Source organism: Perca flavescens, unplaced genomic scaffold, assembly GCF_004354835.1.
Source record: "Perca flavescens isolate YP-PL-M2 unplaced genomic scaffold, PFLA_1.0 EPR50_1.1_unplaced_scaf_19, whole genome shotgun sequence".
In the NCBI taxonomy this organism is placed as follows: Eukaryota; Metazoa; Chordata; class Actinopteri; order Perciformes; family Percidae; genus Perca; species Perca flavescens.
In genome coordinates this window covers 115,407-132,963 of record NW_021166614.1, presented here as the reverse complement: position 1 = coordinate 132,963, position 17,557 = coordinate 115,407, and the positions used below count along the sequence as shown (strand labels likewise).

The 17,557-nt window shown below is 44.8% G+C and overlaps 1 protein-coding gene and 1 pseudogene across 1 annotated transcript in view; one reads left to right on the top strand and one right to left on the bottom strand.

Moving 5' to 3' along the window:
• Window positions 1-914: 914 nt before the first annotated feature.
• LOC114551571 (piggyBac transposable element-derived protein 4-like) lies at window positions 915-2,458 on the bottom strand (annotated as a pseudogene).
• Window positions 2,459-14,767: 12,309 nt separating this feature from the next.
• The window catches only part of LOC114551575 (proline-rich 33 kDa extensin-related protein-like), a 7,531-nt gene continuing 4,741 nt past the window's right edge, over window positions 14,768-17,557 (top strand). Inside the window, exon 1 of the mRNA XM_028572596.1 lies at window positions 14,768-14,838. Coding sequence (XP_028428397.1) covers window positions 14,768-14,838 — 71 coding nt within the window. The remainder of the gene's footprint in view (window positions 14,839-17,557) is intronic.

Sequence of the window (17,557 nt, the reverse complement as noted above, 5' to 3'; positions counted from 1 at the left end):
ATCTCGGCCAAATTACATTGTATCCGCAACAAACTTAAGATCATTATTCAACATGCCACTACGATAGTCAGTACCAACTTTGGCGAAGATCTGCCATTAGGGGGCGCTATAATTAACGTTTATTTGTTTTGGCAAATAATGCATTTAAATGGGGAATTTGCAATTGCAATATCTATGCCACAGTAAATTCTATCAACGCAAAACTTGTGGTGCTCGTTCGGAATGCCACTTTGAGCGTCTGTACCAAATTTGGTAAAGATCGGCCATTCGTGGGCGCTAAAATCAAAGTAGACGAGTTTTGGCCCTTTTACTCAATCAAATATAATGGGATATTTGCAGCGGCAACGTACCACAGACCTTGCGTCTCAAACCTCTCGACATTTCCCGACGTTCACCTCCATATGTAACGCTTTGGGTTCCGTTTCGCCCGCTCCCCGGGGCATCGGTGGCTTGGGCCCCGTCATAACTGCTTGCAGTTCTAGTTTATAAGCTTGTTTTTGGGTAAGAAATAAATAAAATTAATTATTCAGATTATAGTTAACTATTACAATCGTGTGTGTTAACAGATCATCACAAACCAACCCGTTCGCACTCCGAACTCATAAAATACAAACGTTTGGACAGTGTCTGTCAGCGTAACCATAAAGTATAAATTATCACCAACCTCTATGTTTTAACTTTTCTGTCAACTTTATTCCAACTCATTACTTGACATATAAAACATTTCAACATTCATTTCCAAAACATTTAACTTTTCAAAAACGAACTTTTCAGAATATTAACAGTCCGAATGTCCCCTCAGTTGCATTCAAGGCAGGTAGTAATGGCGTGATCTTTGCAGATGTGTGCATTGCATTTTTGACACATTTTTGATGTTTTGACATCAGTCCGGCGAGGGCAGAATTTGCACCTACTCCTTTTGGGTGATGGGCCAGGAAGGGCCGGTGGGCATGGGGCAGCTGCTGCAGAGGTAGAGCTGGACGAGAACTGCTGGATCTCATTTACCAATTTGGCGGCGGCTGACGTGCGGGGATTAACCTTGCGTCGCTTGATGTGAGGCATCACCAGTTGTCGCCCAAGTTCCTCCATGAAGAGCCTCCTCCTGTTGTTCTTCCCCTCATTCCAGGCTGGATTGATCTCAGACCACAGGACAAAAGAGTTGTACGCAGACACGTCGAGCATGTTGAAGAAGAACGACGAGGGGCCAACGGGAGGTCATTCTTTTGCGTGTACACACTGGTGACCTTGTCAAGGTTATCAACACCCCTTTGTTGTGATTGTAATCTTCGATGATTTTTGGCCTTTTGTCATCCCTGCTGCTCACAGCAGCATCTCGATGCAGAGTGCTCATCAGAAGAACATTTCTCTGTTTTTTGGGGCGATAGGACACCAGAGCATGGGTCTCGGTGAAGGCAAACTTGGATGAGAACCGTGCCCTGTTTGTTTTTGACACCAGTGCAGGGGGAAGCTCAGGCTTATTCCCCCGTACGGTTCCCACCATGAACAGCTTTCTTTTCAGCAGCTGCAGGCCAAGGGCATGGGAAGTGAAAAAGTTGTCACAGGTGATCGTTTTCCCCTGGAGACCTTTTGTCATGTCAAGGACAACTCGCATGCCCTGATGTTTTTCTGACTGCGCTCCAGCAGATTTGCCAGTGTATACCTGCATGTTCCATGCATAGCTGGACCTGGCATCGCATGCTGCCCATATTTTTATCCCATATTTCCCTGGTTTACTCGGGATGTATTGTTTGAATGGACAGCGACCTCTGAAGGGGACCAGGCGCTCATCCACAGTCACATCAGCACCGGGATCGTACATCAACGGCAGGAGAGACACCCACTTGTCCCATACGTCTCGAATGGGAGCCAGTTTGTCTCGTGCACTACGACTTTCTCTTGTGTCTTTATCATCAAATCGAATCACTCTTGAGATTTTATGGAACATCTTGAGTGTCATGGTAGCACGGAAAATTGCCCTCCCAGACTCTGCATGCCATAAACTAGATGTGGCTTCCTTACTGGATCGGTACACGCCAGCGAGAATCAACATACCCACGTATGCCTGCAGATCCATTTGATCCATCTTTCTCCATTTGTTGCCATAAACACGTTGGCCCTCCTTGTTTGTCATGTTCAGCACCACGTCTTCAACTGGCTTTGGCAGAAACAGTTCAAAAGTGGACTTTATGTTGTCAATTTGAGACCTTGCATATGCAGTTGGACCATGTGGGCTTGTCTCTCTCTCTGCTGTCAACATGCGTCGTCCGTCACTAGGAGGGATGGTAGACCAGATCAGTGTTTCATCCTTTGACTGGAAACAGTCTTCTATCTCAGCTAGGTCCTCTTCCTCAGATTCTACCTCATCTGTTGATTCTTCCTCTTCATCAAGTTCATCAATTTCCTTCAATTCATACTCATCTTCCATTTCTGCAGCAGGCTTCTTCTTCTGCCTCCTCATTGTGCTGCCTGCCTCTCTCAGACTAAAATGTGAAATGCCCCAGCACCTGTGAGAAAAGACCTGTTTTGTTATTATTACTGTAATTGTCATAACCATTGCTTGACCCCACACATCAAATATCCATGATCAAAGATGTTTTGGCAAGCAGTATGGTGTGACTATTTGCTCCATTGCACCGCTTTGTGCTGGAAATAACAACAGAAGTTATTAAATTCAGTAAAACACCCATAATTCAATGAAATTACTTCAAATTTATTATAATCATTACAAGCATAGTATACAACAACTACCATTATTATCTAGCCTGGTCTCACAGACTTCTGTGAAATGATCAGTAACTGTTAACACTGCATTACATGGTGGTGGTCACCACGGAAAACAATGCCAAAGTAAAGTAAGAAGATGATGTAGCATTAGGAGCGACTATGGTAGAATAGAGAATAGTATGAAAGCCCGAAAACCCGCACAGGGAGGTTGGTCGGGGGGTGGACGAGTCAGACAACACAGGACTTTCACTAAACTAACCGTCCCGTTAGCCTGGGTAAACCCTGACCAACTTCCGGGAAATTTGAGTTTTGACCTGCAAGTCAGTCTGGCCAAGAACGCATTCAAACCCATTTCTAATGTTTACAAATCGAGGCACCAATCACAACCGTTGAGGAGGGCTCTACACCAATCATAAACGTTTAGGCGTGCTTTAGACCAATCACAACCGTGGAGGTGGGCTTTACAGCTTTTTTTTTACATTCACCATGTGACTACTGCTTCGCTGTCACTGCAGCACCAGCGAGTTACTGTGAGCTATTTATTGAGTTTCCTTTTAGCAAAATACTCAGTGTTGCCCATGTCTTAGGCTTTTATTATGAAAGGTAAGAATGGAAAGAGAGTCTCTGGTAAACACTGCCTTCACAAGGTTGAAAAGAGTGATAAAGATTTCTGTCTGTATAGTGTGTAGGGCAGACAGTAGCGTAGTATGAGTAGTGCAACAATACAAAGTTAATTGACTTTGTTTGTTAAATAAAAGCATGTCAATAAGAACATTATTATTGTGATCGTCATTTCCAGCGTGGCCCTTAGCAAAGTTAAGTTTGACACCCCTGACATATATTAATAATACCGTCCTAAACGGCACTCTGGGACAGCTTTAATATACCAGACCTGTATGATAAGATTAAACAGAACTATATATTATATCCAAACAAGCCTTAGTGATAAAGTTGAAGATTATATATCATATTTATAAAAGCTGTCTGACATTTCCCTCAGGAAACCGGGATGGCACGGTTCCAGCGCGTTTGATTTTTATAAATTTGAATTTCTATTTTAATGGTAAGGGACAATGTGCAATTAAAACATAAATGTAACCATTTGATGCATTGCACCAGAGTTAGACTCAGGCTAATTTACATCTGCAGTCCCACAGGAAGCACAAATAAAAATACAACATTTTAAAAATCAAACATCAGTCAATATCACAACCTTTGCGTGGGAAGTGGCGTACGCACATTTTCAGCAGTGTTTTGCTCTGTGCAGACGCCCCGTTTATAAATGAGACCCCAGAGCAGCAGCTGATGTAACAAACTGGAAGACAGAAAACCCTCCAACCTATGATACATACCTGTGTTTTTAAAGTCCCGGTCCACCCAGAAAAAGGTTCAGTGAAATGTATGTGAAGTTCCACAAGCTTGGTGACTACGGTCACTGTCTGGAAAAAAAGATTAAATAATAAATCATATGAATGTAAAGTGTGTGACTGACATTTCTTCTTGTCCACACACCATCTGAAACTCAACCTTGACAAGACTGAGCTCCTTTTCCTTCCAGGGAAGGGCTCTCCTACCCAGGACCTGACTATAACAATCAACAACTCTGTGGTAGTCCCCACCCAGACTGATAGAAACCTGTGGTAGTCCCCACCCAGACTGATAGAAACCTGTGGTAGTCCCCACCCAGACTGATAGAAACCTGTGGTAGTCCACACCCAGACTGATAGAAACATGTGGTAGTCCCCACCCAGGCTGATAGAAACCTGTGGTAGTCCCCACATAGATTGATAGAAACCTGTAATAGTCCCCACCCAGACTGATAGAAACCTGTGGTAGTCCCCACCCAGACTGATAGAAACCTGTGGTAGTCCCCACCCAGACTGATAGAAACCTGTTATAGTCCCCACCCAGACTGATAGAAACCTGTGGTAGTACCCACCCAGACTGATAGAAACCTGTGGTAGTCCCCACCCAGACTGATAGAAACCTGTGGTAGTCCCCACATAGATTGATAGAAACCTGTAATAGTCCCCACCCAGACTGATAGAAACCTGTGGTAGTACCCACCCAGACTGATAGAAACCTGTAATAGTCCCCACCCAGACTGATAAAAACCTGTGGTAGTACCCACCCAGACTGATAGAAACCTGTAATAGTCCCCACCCAGACTGATAAAAACCTGTAATAGTCCCCACCCAGACTGATAGAAACCTGTAATAGTCCCCACCAAGACTGATAGAAACCTGTGGTAGTACCCACCCAGACTGATAGAAACCTGTGGTAGTCCCCACCCAGACTGATAGAAACCTGTGGTAGTCCCCACCCAGACTGATAGAAACCTGTAATAGACCCCACCCAGACTGATAGAAACCTGTGGTAGTCCCCACCCAGACTGATAGAAACCTGTGGTAGTCCCCACCCAGACTGATAGAAACCTGTTATAGTCCCCACCCAGACTGATAGAAACCTGTGGTAGTACCCACCCAGACTGATAGAAACCTGTAATAGTCCCCACCCAGACTGATAGAAACCTGTGGTAGTACCCACCCAGACTGATAGAAACCTACATGCTGCATAACATCAGAAGGAGGCTCAGGTTCTGGTTCAGGCTCTAGTCATCTCACGTCTAGACTACTGCAACTCCCTCCTGATTGGCCTGCCTGCATGCTCCCTCCTGATTGGCCTGCCTGCATGCTCCCTCCTGATTGGCCTGCCTGCATGCTCCGTCCTGATTGGCCTGCCTGCATACTCCCTCCTGATTGGTCTGCCTGAATGTGCCATCCGACCTCTGCAGCTCATTCAGAACGCAGCAGCTCGACTTGTCTTCAACCTCCCCAAGTTCTCTCACACTACACCTCTCCTCCTTTCTCTTCACTGGCTACCAATTGCTGCCTGCATCCACTTCAAGACACTGTCATACAGTACACTAGTACTCTCATACAGTACACTAGTACTCTCATACAGCACACTAGTACTCTCATACAGTACACTAGTACTCTCATACAGTACACTAGTACTCTCATACAGTACACTAGTACTCTCATACAGTACACTAGTACTCTCATACAGCACACTAGTACTCTCATACAGTACACTAGTACTCTCATACAGTACACTAGTACTCTCATACAGGGCCATGAACAGATCAGCCCCAGCTTACATCCAGGACATGGTCAAACCATATACCCCAAACCCCCCACTTCACTCTGCGTCAGCCAACCTGCTCGCTGCCCCCCCACAGCGAGGGAGAACTAATAACTCAACAAAATCCTGACTGTTCTCTGTCCTGGCTCCTAAATGGTGGAACGAGCTCCCCATCGACATCAGGATGGCTTTCAGCTTGAGCTGAATGCTTTTTGGTTTTAATGTAGTTTCTACGTTAAAAAATGTGGAAGGACTTAATGTGCAAAAAATCAAGTCAATAATCCAGTGTAATAATAAAAAGTGTAGTGAGTCTTTCAACATTCACAACACATTTTCTGTGTGCTGCACGTCAGCACACTGAACTATTATCCCCCATACTTATTATTATTTATATCATTATGCAGAATATTTTAATTTTTTTTAGCCAGGTTTGCAACTGAAATAATACAGCAACTAAAGTTTAATGTTATGGAAAGCATAAGAGCCTGGGTCTGTCCCAGGTTTCTTCCTGAGAGGGAGTTTGTCCTCGCCACTGTCGCACTGAATGCTTGCTCTTGGGGGAATTATTAGAATTGTTGGGGCTTTGTAAATTATAGAGTGTGGTCTAGACCTATTCTATCTGTAAAGTGTCCTGAGATAACTCTTGTTATGATTTGAAACTATAAATAAAATTGAATTGAATTGAATGTTGTAACCCCATATTCTTGACACATTATATAATGCAGCACATACACAACATGTTTGGAAGACGAAGAATAACAATAATATCTCTCGTATAGACGCCATGTGAGAGCATTCAACAGTTGAAGTACATGCAGGAACTTCTCCGGCTACTGACCAACAAAACTCAGACCCTCTGCTATTGTACTTGTCTGATCATCACCGAAGAGGATGAGCGAGATGCCATGCCTTTGATTCTGTAACCTTTCTTTCTTTCTTTTCCAGCTCATAACCGATGCATACGTAGTACGGCATATCGTCACATACTGTACGTAATACGTTATATCTGTCACATACTGTAGTACGTCATAACCGTTGCATGGTGGGGACAGACTATACGTAGAAACATAAAGAAGTCTATTCCACCTGGAACATCTCACACAACTAAATCTGTTAATAAGCGATATGAAAAGTGAATTTTGGGTATTCGGCAGATGCTGTTTTCACAAACTGTCTGTCAGGGAAGTTTAAATCTTGTGTTGTAGTGGCTCACCTCTTAATGACATTAGAAAGGTTCTCACAGGGCGCCCAGGTAGCTCAGTTGGTAGAGCGTGTGCCCAGATATACAGTAGAGGTTTACTCCAACCTGCGGCCCTTTGCTGCATGTCATTCCCCCTTCTCTCTCCCCTGTCATGTATTCAGCTGTCAATAAAGGCCTAAAAATGCCACAGAAAATAATCTTTAAAAAAAGAAAGGTTCTCCCAACAACTTTAGAAACCTACCTGTCGTCCTCCTGAGGTCCGTGGTGATCATTCAGTCGGTTCCTCGGCTCATGTTGGTCCACAAAGACAAGGAAGGAAAGACAGAAACTTTCCACTGTCCATCAGACGTGGGCATTGGTTTAGAGATTATCCTGTAATGAAGAGGAAGAGGAAGCAACAGGGAACTTTGTGTAAATTTGCATTGTGAAATTATTATACCACTCCTTCACTCACTCCTATCATTATTAGACCTACCTACATATCAACTCAGTGTTCACCTTACACACACATGCAGGCACGTATACACACACACACACACACACACACACACACACACACACACACACACACACACACACACACACACACACACACACACACACACACACACACACACCACATCATTGCATGACAGGGAGTGCTTTGTTGTGATGCCTGAAATCATCACCACAAAAGAACCGGTATCTGTAGGCAACATTCATATAACTGATGAATCATTTCTGTGAGTAGTTTTCCTTAACTGTCTTCAGAGATGAAGATATAAACTTAACATACACAGGGACATGCAGGTGATCAAGGTGCAGATACACAAAATAGTACGTTGAGTAAATTTGGCAGGTAAGAGATTTTTGCAAAGAAAAATGAAGATATAATTAACAAAAAGAATAGCGAAAAGAGAGCCAAGAGTAAGAGCGCCTGTGTGTTTTAAAATTATAATTAATAATTAATAAACAGTTTTACAGGCAGAACGCAATAAAGTCGCTGCTTCCTAAACAAAGAAGGACAGCTGGCAATAGAATAACTGACGCTGATCAAGTTGCAAGATCTGACCAAAATTACACTTTTGATTTCCATAAACTGCCTTTGCTGCAGCCCATTATTTCAGATACACACACACACACACACACACACACACACACACACACACACACACACACACACACACACACTGTCGTGGCAAATTTTATTTTAACCATTATTGATGAATGATTTTGACCATTTGTTTAAAGATTGTTTTAAACCTCCACAACATGCTGTTCCTTCCTCTTAGACTCTTAAAGACCAGAGAGGGACAGCTTGAACTCTCAGCCTAGGAGTTTTATTTTTAAGAAACTCTAGCTTCTCATTTTGTTTAACTTTTAGCAGATAAAGTTGAGAAGGCCATAGACCGTGTCTCCTTCTGTCTCCTGAGATAAACGGATGTTCAGGCTAATGTTAGGAACAGGAGCCGAGGGGAAGGTGATCAACTATGGCCAGGCTAGAAGATACATCTAGAGGGGGGGCTTTAAGGGAGTCACTTCACTATAAGATGTTTTGATTTTTAGGTTTCTAGTTAGGAAGACTTTTTCAGACGTGCTCCGGTACTTGTGAAACTGTGTTTTCTCCATTTGCAAATGTAAATAAATACTCAAAGACCAGACTTTCGTTTAATTCTCAAACAGTCGTCATTTTGATCATTGATATTACTAAACGCTGCTGCTTCAAGGAAAACTTCCACCACATTCTGGCGTTGTCCGGCACGACGGATGAGTTAACTCCGTTGAGTCGCTGATGACTGGCTATCCAGGGATCAAGAATCACCTGCCTCATACCTCTAAACCTTTAAAAAGGTATTTCAGAGAGAAGAGGGTTAGGACCACGGAGAGGTCTGGACTGTTTTCCACTCCGTCAAAAACGAACAGGAAGAGATTTCAAGCAGCACGGTAAGATAAAATTGATTAATTACAATTGGATTGTGAATTCAAGGTTTTGAACAAACATTCTAAATAATTAGGGCCTTTATGAAAGCTTGGTGATATTAAAAATAATTGCATGGATCCAAGCATAAAAACAGTTTTTGTTTGTACATTCAAAAAAATCTCAATTTTGTTCTAGAATCCTTTTTTAAACCCCTTTCAATTCCTTAATCTTATCAGAGTTTATATTTGTTTTAAATCTGTTTGTATACAGTTTAGGCCTTTGAATGCTATCTTGTTAAAATAATTTGGTCAATTCAAGTAGTATTCTGCTTGTGTTTGGCCTCTCATTTGTAATTCCTCTCTTACCTTTTAAAACTAAACTTAAGCCGTACAAAACACCAAAATGCTTAGTCATCAAGCAAGTCATTTTTTTACTTATTTACCCTAAAATTACATCACAAAAGCGCAACATTTCACTAATGAGGTTGTAATTTATTTCCTACACAGTAACTTCAAATACATTTATTTTATTTTGTATTTAACATTTATTTCACCAGGTAGGCTGTTGAGAACAGATTCTCATTTGCAACGGTGACCTGGCCAAGAATAAAGCATAAGTGTGCAAGACAACATACAGTTTTACATTCAATACTGTACAAGAATACAGAATACAATAGGCTACATAAAGTACAGATTAAGTAGGCATTACAAAGCTGGCGCAAAGTGAGGTATAAGTAAGTCTATATAAATGCTGAAATGTAGTAGTCAATATACAGTTAGCACAAATTGTGGTCTAGTTAGTGACGTAGGTCAGTAGAGAGAGAATTGTATGACAACATTGGTGGAAAGAATAACAGTTGAGCATGGCAGGTCAGATGGAAAACTGCAAAAGAACATAAACAGATATGATAACAGTGTAGGGTTGGGTACCGTTTGGATTTTTACGATTCCTAAACCGATTATTGAAAAACTGAAAAAATGACATAAAAGAAAGGCTCTTTTATGGAGTTTTTTTTTTAAATTGAAAATTATTTCAGTTTAAAAATATAGTAATGATTTAAAGTACTTAAATATATAATAAGTAAACCTGAGTCACCTAATAATAATAATATTTTATACTTTATTAATCCCGCAAGGGGAAATTACCATAGCTCTAGCAGTGCAGGTGTAGATGTGCAACTGCAATGGGGCGTGACAGAGATAATGGAATAAGGGGGTGCAAAACAGTGCATGAACGATGGAGAACAGTTAGCACGTATTTACACTGCAATCAAGTCATTAATTGGCCAAGAAGGCACTGAGGTAGAAATAAAAAAAGAAATAGTCAACTTTTTCTTTAATGGTTTGTATGACTTCCAAGTCACGGTGAATTCTCTGAATGAACATGTCATCTTCGGTGTAAATGACAAAGTCACACCAGTCACATCCAGAAATCAACATCTGTCCCTGGACCTTTTATCATAACGTAAGGGCAGTCCACATAGCTCGTTACATTCAGGCATTTCATTTCTAACAGGCCAAACACTGGCTGCCCCTCAGGATCAAACAATCCCATCAGGTCCCCATCCATAATGCCTCAGGGTGGATGAAGAACCCACAGGGGTAGTGGTTGACTTCCCTCACCTTGCGTACTCCTCTACTGCTATAGGCTCCAAGGCAAGACCCCGCTGCATGTCAGCAGTCTGATGGCAAGATCCCAGAACCCTTTTTGCAAGGTTTTCAGCAGAGCTTTCCACCCTGGTGTGGCAAACTTCTCTGAATTTGGTAGAGGTGATGCAGCACCTCCTTAGTTGGTGCCACTCAACGCAGGAACTCTGCTCTCGCGTGCTGTTTTCAATTTTGTGTGCTGTCTCCAAAGATGTCGCAGAAAAGACAAATGCACAGGTGGAGGGTCCCAATCTGTAATGCGAGAGTGGGAGCTGTGGGGGTAAAGGGGCATCTGTGTGTGGACGGGTACTGGGGACTGTCCTTACTGGTAGCTGATAGGAAAGCACACTTCCCTCTTGCACAGGACCTTCAGAGGGGATTCGCCTTCGTGGACATCCTCCAGAGGGATATCGCTTTTTTCCTGCTTGGCCACCTGAGGGTCTCCACCTTCGCTGTCCTGTTCGGCCGCCAGAAGGATTCTGCCTTTGCAGACGGCCTTCAGAGGGGTCTCGCCTTCGCCGCGGGCCACCTCAGAGCCCTCAATGTCCTGCTCGGCCGCCTGAAGGGTTTCACCTTCGCTGCTGGCCACTTCTACTGCCTTGGTCCCCTTGCCAGCACCTCGGTGCCCAACTCCCTCTGTCCTCAGTTCCCTTGCCATAAGGGATGGTCCTTGGTTTGTGCCACTTTTGTTCTGTTTCTGTGCAGCTGAACACTGGGGGAGTAGCTGGGAGTTGTGTGCCGTCTGGTACAGTAGAGCTGCCACATGACTGCACAAAGCTGTATCTGCCAAACAGGTAGAGCAGTCAATGATATGACTCACAGAGACTTGATACTGACAAACAGGAGCCTGTTGAACCTGAACTGAACCTGCAGGATGACTTTCCCTTACACTCAGACAGAGAGGCTTCTGACTTTTCCTCTTAGATCTGAAGCACTCGGACCTAACCGTGACCTCTCCCGACTCCTTGTTTGAAAATGTGATTAACATAGAGGTTGCTAACTTTGGCTAGTATAGAGCATGGACAGTAAAGCCAATGAGCTGGCATGTATCATTGTTTAGTAAACTCAAAACAGAGGCTTGTTAACTTACCTTCGTAGTTGTTTATATAGCTGGACACATACAGTTTAAAACCTTTGTCCTTTTTTGACGTTATTGTCTTCGATGTGGCCTGGATTATCCAATGTATGTCGTTATCCTCGGCAGGTCCTGCAGCGATCGAGTAAAAAACTCCAAAGCTACAGCTAACGTTAGCGAGTACCGGAAGTACTGCAGCTGGAGGAAGAGTCCGGAAGCATCAGAACGGAAGTCTGAGGCATTTAGCCTATTCACTGAGTAAACTAAGATCAAATCAGATCAAATCAAGCTTTATTTGTCATTGCATGATTACAGTGTATTAACACAACACAATTCAAGGTGCCGCTCCAGATCAGTGCTTTTAAAAACAAGTAAATAATTGATAAAATATGTAACAAGAGAAACACCCCACATCCCCTACATACGGTACATTCAACTCTCTCTTTCCTCTCTCTCATACACACTCATCCTCCCAAGACAACACACACCCTCCCGCACACATATGTGTTATATAGACCTTTTCCACAGCAGACATGTTGACATGTCATAGCAGGAAAAGCAAAGGTGTGTTCAAAACCATTACTGATGGCTGCATTCCACTTAGGAGAGGTCCTGGTATTGTTCATGCTGACTCACTGAAATCTCTTACTGGGACTCTTGATGGAACTGAGCCATCGTTAAGGTGATCAGTCTCAGCTGAGCTCTTCCTGCTATGACAAGTCAACATGTCTGCTGAGAAATAGGTCCATTAGCAGCAGGTTTTAGCGTAGAAAGAAAGAAGGTTAACCCTAACCCTAATGTTCACAAATGAAATTAAATGAAAAGAATATCCAGAGGTAGTGTGGTTGGTCATGACAGGGGATGGGGGGGTGGGTTGGGGTGGCAAATGGCCATTATTACACAAGTCAGTTTGTTCCGTGAACTTATGGCCCAGCTGTTGGTTAGTCTGGCGCTGCATGCTTTCATTGACCTGAATATATACATTTAAAAATAGAAATCAGGGAAGCAACAACATCAATATACAGTAAAGTTGCTAGTGTCAAATGTAAGAAAGAAAAAACAGACAAAGAGAGAGAGAGAGAGAGAGAGACAGGTGCACTCAGAAGTTTAGAGACAGACAACCCCGTTAACACACACACACACACACACACACACACACACACACACACACACACACACACACACAGACACACACACACACACACAGACAGACGGACAGACAGACAGACAGACAGACACACACACACACACACACACACACACACACAGACAGACAGACAGACACACACACAAACACACACACACACACACACACACAGACAGACAGACAGACAGACAGACACACACACACACTCACACACACACAGACAGACAGACAGACAGACAGACACACACCCACAAAACACACACACACACACAGACAGACAGACAGACAGACAGACAGACACACACACACACACACACACACACAGACAGACAGACAGACAGACACACACACACACACACACACAGACAGACAGACAGACAGACAGACACACACACACACACACACACACACACACACACACACACACACACACACACACACACACACACACACACACACACACACACACACACACACACAGACACACTCACATTAAAACAGGAAGGACAGCTGGGAAAAACAAAATAGCACTGTAAATCACAACTCTTATGATTATCACTTCCCCATCAGCCTGGACCACGATCTGACTGTAATCACACTGGTGCACCACCGGCAGGGGGAACCGATCGTGAGAGACACTAAACAAACAAACAAACTCAGTGGTTAGCACTTCTGCTTCACAGCAAGAAGGGCCTTCCCGGGCCTTTCTGTGTGGAGTTTACGTGGGTTTCCTCCGGGTGCTCTGGTTTCTACCCACCATGAAGACATGCATTCTGGGACTACAGTTGAAAATTAGCCGACTGGCTAACACCGGCACGTTTACAGAAATGTTCATTAATGTGCATTGTCCTAATCAAATAAAAAAAACTAATTTCAGAACCCTGATGTCATTTTTCCAAACTCTAGACATTCATCACTAACACAGGCTGTCCAATGTTCAAAACACTGCATTGTGCATTCATATCTTTAAGGAAATCTTGCACAATCATTGGTTCAAAAAACTAATATATTGTGAAAGACGTTACTTTAGATCAGCGTTTCTCAAATGGGGGTACGTGTCTCTCTAGGGATCCTCTGGAGGACTGCAGGGGGTACGTGTCCCCCTAGGGGTCCTCTGGAGGACTGCAGGGGGTACGTGTCCCCCTAGGGGTCCTCTGGAGGACTGCAGGGGGTACGTGTCCCCCTAGGGGTCCTCTGGAGGACTGCAGGGGGTACGTGTCCCCCTAGGGGTCCTCTGGAGGACAGCAGGTGGTACGTGAGATATGTAACTAAATGATTACAGTTTCTTTGGATTGTTTAAGCACAATTTTCAAAACAGGGCCCGTGTTTTCAAAACCCTACACACAATTAGCAAAACACCTTTGCACCTTTGCAAAATGAAACACTTTTGCAAAAACTATACACTGATTTATAAAAAACATATTTTGTTACCATATGAAACACACACCTTTCATTTGACTTAATTAAGTTTGAACCAGATACACACTGCTGTTGCTAACCTAAAACACTTTTAGCAATTCTACTTCTCAGTGATTAGAGTACTGTAAATGAAGTACACAGAGACATTTACAATAAGTTCACCAAACACTACACAAGACCAATACTGCAGACTGAGGAAATATCATTTATTTCTCTCCATATACCCAAATCAGTCGACATGGAGAATCAACAACAAAACATGTCCCAGTTTTCATTCTACGACAGTAGAGAGCATAACACTGTTAGCTCCACAAACAACAAACCTAAAATATTCTATCCAGTACAGGTTACAATCACAGAAAAAACAGACAAAACTAAAAAAAAAGTACAGAAAAAGTACAGAAAATACTCGACATTATCTCTTCTCCTAGCTGGATCCGGCCAAGAGAATTTCATCATCATCACGGGTGATATCCTCGTTGGCAAGACAACGTGGGAAGAACCTTCTTGGATGTCGAATCCATCCTTGCACAGCTGCACCGTCGACTTGGTCACAGGGGTCCTTCATGGCCTCAATGAGAGGTACCTGAGCCTGGGGCCTCAATGAGGGCTACCTGAGCCTGGGGCCTCAATGAGGGGTACCTGAGCCTGGGGCCTCAATGAGGGGTACCTGAGCCTGGGGCCTCAATGAGGGCTACCTGAGCCTGGGGCCTCAATGAGGGGTACCTGAGCCTGGGGCCTCAATGAGGGGTACCTGAGCCTGGGGCCTCAATGAGAGGTACCTGAGCCTGGGGCCTGAATGAGGGCTACCTGAGCCTGGGGCCTCAATGAGAGGTACCTGAGCCTGGGGCCTCAATGAGAGGTACCTGAGCCTGGGGCCTCAATGAGGGGTACCTGAGCCTGGGGCCTCAATGAGAGGTACCTGAGCCTGGGGCCTGAATGAGGGGTACCTGAGCCTGGGGCCTCAATGAGAGGTACCTGAGCCTGGGGCCTCAATGAGAGGTACCTGAGCCTGGGGCCTCAATGAGGGGTACCTGAGCCTGGGGCCTCAATGAGAGGTACCTGAGCCTGGGGCCTCAATGAGAGGTACCTGAGCCTGGGGCCTGAATGAGGGGTACCTGAGCCTGGGGCCTCAATGAGGGCTACCTGAGTCTGGGGCCTCAATGAGAGGTACCTGAGCCTGGGGCCTCAATGAGAGGTACCTGAGCCTGGGGCCTCAATGAGGGGTACCTGAGCCTGGGGCCTCAATGAGAGGTACCTGAGCCTGGGGCCTCAATGAGAGGTACCTGAGCCTGGGGCCTGAATGAGGGGTACCTGAGCCTGGGGCCTCAATGAGGGCTACCTGAGTCTGGGGCCTCAATTAGGGGTACCTGAGCCTGGGGCCTCAGTGAGGGGTACCTAAGCCTGGGGCCTCAATGAGGGGTACCTGATCCTGGGGCCTCAATGAGGGGTACCTGAGCCTGGGGCCTCAATGAGGGGCACCTGAGCCTGGTGCCTCAATGAGGGGTACCTGAGCCTGGGGCCTCAATGAGGGCTACCTGAGCCTGGGGCCTCAATGAGGTGTACCTGAGCCTGGGGCCTCAATGAGGGGTACCTGAGTCTGGGGCCTCAATGAGGGGTACCTGAGCCTGGGGCCTCAATGAGGGGTACCTGAGCCTGTGGCCTCAATGAGGGGTACCTGAGCCTGGGGCCTCAATGAGGGGTACCTGAGCCTGGGGCCTCAATGAGGGGTACCTGAGCCTGTGGCCTCAATGAGGGGTACCTGAGCCTGGGGCCTCAATGAGGGGTACCTGAGTCTGGGGCCGGAGATTGTAAACCCTGAATCTGGGCCCCCTTCCTCCTTGTGGTTCTCGGCCCTCAATCCTCATGTCCCAGGGAGGGGTATCAACAGTGCTGATATGGTGTAAACAATGATCAGCTGATGACTGTAACTGGAGACCTGTTTCCTGTCTAAATGTCCTGATGACAGATGCTGCTGTTTATCTACTAAGATTAGTCCAGTCTCCCTCAGCATCAATCCGTGGTTCACAACATGGTCCACTAGTGGGCCTCTACCTCTGGCTGGGCCTCTTCCTCTTCCTCTTCCTCTACCTCTGGCTGGGCCTCTTCCTCTTCCTCTTCCTCTACCTCTGGCTGGGCCTCTTCCTCTTCCTCTACCTCTACCTCTGGCTGGGCCTCTTCCTCTTCCTCTTCCTCTACCTCTGGCTGGGCCTCTTCCTCTTCCTCTACCTCTACCTCTGGCTGGGCCTCTTCCTCTTCCTCTACCTCTACCTCTGGCTGGGCCTCTTCCTCTTCCTCTTCCTCTACCTCTGGCTGGGACTCTTCCTCTTCCTCTACCTCTGGCTGGGCCTCTTCCTCTTCCTCTTCCTCTACCTCTGGCTGGGCCTCTTCCTCTTCCTCTTCCTCTACCTCTGGCTGGGACTCTTCCTCTTCCTCTACCTCTGGCTGGGACTCTTCCTCTTCCTCTTCCTCTACCTCTGGCTGGGCCTCTTCCTCTTCCTCTTCCTCTACCTCTGGCTGGGCCTCTTCCTCTTCCTCTACCTCCTTCTCCTCCTCAGTGGATTCTCACTCTCATTCTTCTTCTTCTTCTGACTCCTTCCATTTTGGTTGAAGGCAGGTAAACTTACCTGCTGCATTTTATATAGTGCTTAAACCTGATTGGTGTGTCTACAATTTAGCAATCATGTGTTTTCATACCTGGTGGCTGTGTTTAACCAATTGGTTCATGGGTGTGTTCATTTGAAAGCCTTTGCTTTGAAATTGCAAGGAAATTACATCATGATAAATTTCTGGGTCAAATGCATACAAGTGTGTTTAGTGTTTTGCAAATCACTGTGTGTGATGTTTAGCAAAATGTGTGAAGCTGACAATGTGCTTCCAGTTGTGCAGATCGAGGCCTTGCTCCTTGAGTGTAAGGTTTTGCTAATTTTGGGAAAGTTTTAATTTTAGTGTGTAAGCAATTGTGAAACACTGTAATAGTAACAAGGCTGTTGTCTAGAACATTGTTCCTCTTTATGTAGAATTTTTTTTTTTTCTACCAAAAATGTGACATTTGTGTCGTCTTCTTTGCACCTAATCTATCCTTCCTTCCTTCTACTTCTCTTCTTTCTTCTTATGTCACTGTTTCTGAAGTTTTTTATACTATTTTGACCTGTTCTTGCCTTCCTTCCTTCTTTCTATCGTCTTTTTCCAAGTTTTTGTCTTTTTTACAGTTTTTGTCTCCTTGTCTCATCAGCAGTTAAATGTGTTTTCCAGGACCAAGGCTGTAGTTTAGTAAATCTATCTCTGACAGCGCTGTGCT